The sequence below is a fragment of the Hyperolius riggenbachi genome, chromosome 7, assembly GCF_040937935.1.
Source record: "Hyperolius riggenbachi isolate aHypRig1 chromosome 7, aHypRig1.pri, whole genome shotgun sequence".
In the NCBI taxonomy this organism is placed as follows: domain Eukaryota; kingdom Metazoa; phylum Chordata; class Amphibia; order Anura; family Hyperoliidae; genus Hyperolius; species Hyperolius riggenbachi.
The window spans coordinates 262,215,170-262,222,177 of record NC_090652.1 but is presented as its reverse complement, the minus strand read 5'-3'; the positions used below and the strand labels follow the sequence as shown (position 1 = coordinate 262,222,177).

Sequence of the window (7,008 nt, the reverse complement as noted above, 5' to 3'; positions counted from 1 at the left end):
TGCAGATATTCTGGTATCTCAACTTGTGCCTGTCCCCAGACACTGCACCGGCCCTGGTCTGAGGGGGGATTCTGGGCAGCTGTAATCTCTCCCTGCGTTTGCCTATGCAACCCTATGAAAACAGTTATCTCAAATGACCATTGATTTCTCTGTTGGTCTTCTGTGTTCTTCCTCTTTAGGTAATAAGCCCCACTATGTATGGCCTGATTCTGCCACGCTTTATTCATACCGGTGATAACTTACGCAACCTATTTGTGTTTATTACTTTAGAGTTTTGCTATGCATGAAGATCGATGGTGAATAAGCAGAGCAGGATGAAAAGATGGCGCAGCAACGGATTGTACCACCTGGGCCAGACAGCTTCCGACGTTTTACCAGGGAGTCTCTCAAAGCCATCGAGAAGCGCATTGCGGAGGAGAAAAATGCCAAGTCCAAATCAGAGGGCGAAGAAGATGCTCCGAAACCAAATAGTGACTTGGAAGCTGGTAAAACACTGCCCTTTATCTATGGGGACATCCCCCCAGGAATGGTATCAGATCCCCTGGAGGATATGGACCCATATTATGCTAACAAGAAGGTAGGAGATAGATAAACATTGCACCAGAAAATAGGATTTTCGGATTGGAACATGGTCATTTGAAAAGGCCTTTATAAGTTTAATACACTTACAAGCATGGGCGTAACAATAATCCCTGTAACCCCTGCATTTGCAGGGGGCCTGGGACCTTTGGGTGCCCCTTTTCCTCCAATCTGCATGTAAAGTAGGGCAGGGAGTGTTATATTTACCAGCCTCCAGCGCAATGAATCTCTGTACATCACAGCAGCAGCACTCTCTGCTGCATTTTGCTGAGCTCCCGATCACATGACTTGCATCAGTCATGTGACGGGGAGCTGATTGATGACAGCAGAGAGAGCATATGCTGTGATGCACAGTGCAGACCCGCAGCACTGGAATCAAGTAATATTACACTCGCTACCTGTTCCAGTGCGGCGGGCCTCCTCTGTGTATCACAGCACCCTCTCTCTGCCGGCATTCGCTGACTCCCTATCACATGACCAATGCCAGTCATGTGATTGGGAACTCGTTGAAGGGTAACAGAGAGTACTGCTGCTGTGATGCATGGAGATCCGTGGTGCTGGAAGCAGGTTAATATAACGCTGCCTGGTGGGAGGAGGTGGCGGGGATAAGTGTTTACCAGTTGCCTGCCCGCTCCCTTGGGGGGGGGGGGGGGGGGCTATGGACCTAGGGTGCCCCATGCAATCTTTTTTATCAGGGGGGCCCCATACATGGTGGTTCCGCTCCTGCTCACAAGGTAGATCCTGGTAGTTTATTCTGCTTGCTATAACTCCGTCAGCAGAAAGATGTTATACAGACCTGTACATTGAAAGCAAATGCGTTATACCACGACCTATGAGCTCACCAATTTGCATGTGTTTGACTTTTCTCTTTCAGACCTTCATAGTATTGAATAGAGGGAAGGCCATCTGCCGCTTCAGTGCCACGTCTGCCTTGTACATGTTAACTCCTTTCAACCCTTTACGTCGAGTGGCTATAAAAATCCTGGTCCACTCATATCCTTTATGTCATTTGTAGCATGGAAAGTGGTGATCACAGGAGGAGAATGTGAAGTCTGAGTGAGGGCTGGTGCACACCAAGCGTTTTTGGTATCGTTTTCAAAAACGTTGCCGTCTGTGAAAACGCTTGGCTGATGTATCTCGATGGGATGGTGCACAGCAGCGGTTTGTGGTTTTTAGCAAACCACAAACGTGGGTCCTGCAGCATTTTTGCGGTTTGCAGAAGCGTTTCTGCCTCAATGTAAAGTATAGGAAAAGCTCAAACCGCTCTGAAAAAAGCTAGATCAGAGCAATTTTCCAGGCGATTTTGTTACTGAAGCTGTTCAGTAACAGCTTTACTGTGACAATATATGAAATCTGCTACACAAAAACACTCCAAAAAATGCTAGGCATGTTTAGAAAATCTCTCTAAAGGCCCATTCACACTTAAAAGCGCAAAACGCCGGCGATTGCCACCGGTGTTTTGCGGGACGAATTTTTCCGCAATTTCACGTGGAAAAATGACTGGACACTGCAGCGATTTTTCCGCTATAACGTTTAGCGCTTCTATAGCACTGAAACGCGATCGCACGGAAATCGCCTGAAATGGTGCAGGCTACACATTTGCGTTTTTAGCGATTTGCGTTAATCGTTAAGAACGGACCCATAGGGTATTATAGCACTAGTGCTTTCAAAAGCGCTTGCGCTTGAGCGTTTTGCCGAAATCGCCTGCAAAATGTTCTAATGTGAATGAGCCCTTAACATGACTAAAATAGCTCTTAAAATCTGCTTCAAAAACCTCTAGCGTTTGGCAGATCTGCTAGAGGTTTTTGGTGTGCACTGGCGCTTACATGGGAGGGGGATGAGCATAAAATCTAAGCCTGTTGATGCTGTTTCAATATTAATTTATAATTTTTTTAGTCACTGTTGTGAAATCTTTCCTCTCCCTGATTTACATTCTGCAATTTATTAATGGTGGCAACATCTTTAGTACTGGCAGGTTATCTCTGTGGAATGTTTGCTTACTGAGATTTCTAAAGCCAGTACAAAATATACTTAAGGTAGCCATACACTGGTCGATTTGCCATCACATTCGACCAACAGATAGATCCCTCTCTGATCGAATCTGATCAGAGAGGGATCGTATGGCTGCCTTTACTGCAAACAGATTGTGAACCGATTTCAGCCTGAAACCGTTCACAATCTGTTGTGGTGGTGGTGCTGCCGCCACTCTCCCCCCCCCCCCGCATACATTACCTGCTCCGCCGGCGCGACTGCCCCCGGTCACCGCTGCTCCGTCTCCGCTCTGGTCTCCAGGTCCGGCATGCTTTACTTCTTCCTGCCCAGCAGGAAGTTTAAACAGTAGAGCGCCCTCTACGGAGCAAAGTGAATTAACCTCCAAGTCAGCTAGCTAATTGTACAAGCTGTTAGTCGGTATTTCTTCTGTTTGGCTTTCGGGGAAATTGCTGATGCTGCTGAAATCCAAGAGAAGCTAAAGATGTGTCTGACGCTTCCGCTGCCCGGTGAATCAACTGTATACACATCACCATGGCAACAGGGATATGAGCCCTACTGTCCCAGTTTGAAACATATTGTATGGCTCTCATGGAATTACATTTTAAAATATGTGGCGTTTATGGCTCTCTCAGCCAAATAGGTTCCTGACCCCTGATATAGAATAAAAACTGAAAAAATACAACTTTTATTTCCAAATAATATATTGTTTCTATACATTTTACTAGGGACACAATTTAAACATTATAACCGAGACAAATGGGCAAATAAAATGTGTGGGTTGTATCTACAGCAGCATCTTTTATTTTAAAACTATAATGGATGTAAACGAAGATAATAATAAATAGTTCATTTTTTTTTCTTATTTCCTTCCATATAAAATAAAATAATCCTTAGCAAAAAGTACCACCCAACTGGGTGTAATCCGGGCCTGCGTGAGCAAGTCTTGCAATAATAGGTGGTTTTATGCCCGCCACCCCGGGTCTTACTGTCCCTACATACAATGCAATCATTGGTATTTCGATTGGGCAGATTAGCAATAAAATACTGGCTACTATTTACACCCTCCCCCAGTCCATCCCATAGGATGCCATTCATTATTTCTATAACTTTGCAGGCAATCTGCAAGAAAAAAAAATTAATCTGCAATTATTTTTCTTTTTTTTTGCAGAATGGAATCTGCAAAAATAATCCAGCAACTACTTTTTATTAAAAAAAAAAACAGGAAAGAAAAGGAAGTGACATTTAAATCTAAATGTCACTTCCTTCTAGCGCTGATGGGGGAAATTATGGGGCTGGGGGGCATGTACAGTGTGGGCATGTAGTAATACATGGTGATCGGCGGTTTGCGGCGGTCCCGATGCGCTGCAAACCCCCACTGCAGGGATGTCCCGCATAGCAGGACATACGAGCGCATCAGGCTTTTCCATATGTCCCGCTATGCGGGACATACAAGTGCAAAGGGTTAAGGGAAGGGAATCCTAGGTTAGCTCCACCCATAGAATGTCATGACCACGTCCTTTTTTCGTTATCCACCAGCCCCATTTATTAAGCCAAGCCCTTTTTTCACTGCACCCTTTTTTCATGCACGCGATAGGAACTGCCACCTACATACCTGATGTTTAACTGTTGGCAGAGAAAGAAAAAAAGGAACACAGCATAGTTATTTGCCTGCTAGGCACTGTACATACCCATGTCTATCTCATCATGTCACATGTCACTTCGGGTATCCTTTAAAGTGGACCTGAACTCAGACCTCCTCTCTGCTCTAAAAGATACACAACAGCATAATAACCTTTACACAAAAAACATTTCTTTGTTACAGCTGATACAAATCCTACAATAAATTTGCACAGTTTCCAGTGGCGTAGCTTTGGAGCTGTGGGCCCCGATGCAAGTTTTACATGGGCCCCCCCAAGCACTCTATACATAACAATTTATACGGCGCACCAAAACCTGCCAAGGACAACTACAGTGTCAGAGGTGCAAGAAGGGGATGGGGAACAGTGTGTTAATGATTACCACTATTCAAAGTGTCTATAGAAGTGATTATTACCAGCACAGGACCAATAGAGAGCTAATACTGCACTTGAGGGAGGGCCCTTTGGGGCCCCTCTGGCCCAAGGGCCCCGATGCGGTCGCTACCGCTGCAACCCCTATTGCTACGCCCCTGAGTTTCTACTTCCTGACTCATGGAAGCAGACATATTGTTCACAGCCTGTGCTGTCAAATGGGCTTATCTGCTTATCTGCCGTGCCATAGGCAGTCATGTGACACAGGGGAGGATCAAATTACAACTTGTGATTAGACACAAATGAGGGGGAATTAAACAGTCTAAACTCTCTAAATACATTCAGGGTGCATTTCTCTACGTTTTCCTTCTGTCCTGAGCAAGAGTTCAGGTCCACTTTAACCACGTCAGCCTACAGTGTTGTTCACCTTATGCATCCAAACAACTTTCACATCCCATGTATTCGCCAATAACTTTATCACTACTTATCACAATGAAATGAACTATATCTTGTTTTTTCCGCCACCATTTAAGCTTTCTTTGGGTGGTACATTTTGCTAAGAAATATTTTATTCTAAATCCATTTTAACAGGAAGATTAAGAAAGAAATGGAAAACCAATATATTTTATTTGCACATTTGTCCTGGTTACTACACCATTTAAATTATGCCCCTATCACAATTTATGGCGCCGATATTTTATTTGGAAATAAAGGTGCATTTTTTCAATTTGCGGCCATCACTATTTACAAGCTTATAATTTTGAAAATTATATGAATATACTCTATTGACACGCATATTCAAAAAGTTCAGACCCTTAGGTAACTATTTATGTTGTTTTTTTTTTTTTTTTTGTTGTAATTTTTTTTTTAATTAAACATCTTATTTGGGTAATTATTGGTGTGGGCGGTAAACAGCTAATTTTAAATGTAATATAATGTGTTTATTTAATAAAAAATGTATGTGGGTGTAGTTTTACTATTTGGCCACAAGATGGCCACAGTCAAAAAGTCCTGGAAGCGAACGATCTTGCTTCCAGGAAGCATTAGGAGGACAGGAAACTTTTTTTCCGTCGGTTTTTCTGCCGGGGTCTTAGATCAATGAATGGGAATTATATTCCCCTTCATTGATCTCGGGGCTAACGGCAGTGGCAGCAGCAGAGTCTATCTGGATGGATATATCTGTCCAGATAGACTTAGGCTGCTTTCACAGTGGGACGTTAAAGTCCCACGTTAGAGCAGCCTGTAACACATCCCAACTCACAGTAATGAAAAATCAATGCGTTGTTCACAGTGCCCACATTGCGTTAGATTGTAACGCTACACGTTGAATGAAAGTGCAGCATGCTGTGCGTTATATATGGTTTTAGCTGCGTTAGACTGCTTGCACATGCTCAATGACTAGCCACATGGCTAATTAATATTCACTGCACTGTGGTGACGTAACCTGGACTCCTAATGTTCTCTGGATCATAAATGAATTGTTCATTTGATCCGGATCTTTTTTGTGAGTCAAATCATCCGGATCATCACAATGAACGATTCAGTTCACAGTGGATGTCTGTCTGGAAGAAACAAGAACATACAGAATGTACAGTGCAGGGAAAGTCCTGTCCTGCTAGTCATTTCACCCCCAGTCTGCTTCCCTAGTAAAATGATTCAAATGATTTGGTTCAAAGATCCGGATCTTTTCAATGATCCGATTCGAATCATCCGAATCCTTGAAAAGATCCAGACTCCCCATCACTATCCTGGAGCGGCTGTTCTATCAGTATAGATAGAACGAAAACAGCACACCAAGAGCTGCATAACGCGGCTCAATCTGACGCCCAACCTCAACACCACCATGCGTTGCGTTAGGGGCACGCTATGCGACCTTAACGTCCCCTAAAATGCAATGACTTGGTGTGAAAGAGGCCTTACGTGGTTAAAGTGAACCTGAAGTGAAAATAAACTTATGAAATAATGAATTGTATGTGTAATATGTATTATAAATAGAACATTAGTACAATAAACCCCTTTTATCCGGTACCAACAGGGATTGGCTGACACAGGATAAGTGTAATTTCTGGTTGCTTGAGAGTAAATGTTAAAAATTGGTCTAAGTTAAAAACCAGTATTATACCCTACACTGTATACTTACCATAAACTCTGTTAATATTGAAATACATTAATTAAAAACAGATTAGGACATACTAAATGTAACAGGTTTATTACTGAAAAAAGAGGTATAAAAGTAAGGCCTGTTTTTTTTCTCTGGTTGCTTTAGAATTCTGGTTAACTGAGTTCTGGATAATGAGGGTTTAACTGTAGTATAGAAAAGTCTCATTTTTGTTTTCAGTTTTATAGCTTTATTTTTAAGATTGCATTAGACTGTCACAGTTGCCGTTTATAATCCACTCTCTGCCTTTTGAGCTGAAAAAGATGAAGG

At 42.8% G+C, this 7,008-nt stretch overlaps 1 protein-coding gene across 3 annotated transcripts in view; it reads left to right on the top strand.

Annotated features, from left to right (window-relative positions):
* Nucleotides 1–322: 322 nt before the first annotated feature.
* LOC137525837 (sodium channel protein type 2 subunit alpha-like) overlaps nucleotides 323–7,008 on the top strand; it is a 147,342-nt gene continuing 140,656 nt past the window's right edge. For all 3 annotated transcript variants that reach the window (XM_068247055.1, XM_068247056.1, XM_068247057.1), the window contains exons 1-2: nucleotides 323–577; nucleotides 1,454–1,572. In XM_068247055.1, coding sequence (XP_068103156.1) covers nucleotides 323–577; nucleotides 1,454–1,572 — 374 coding nt within the window. The remainder of the gene's footprint in view (nucleotides 578–1,453; nucleotides 1,573–7,008) is intronic.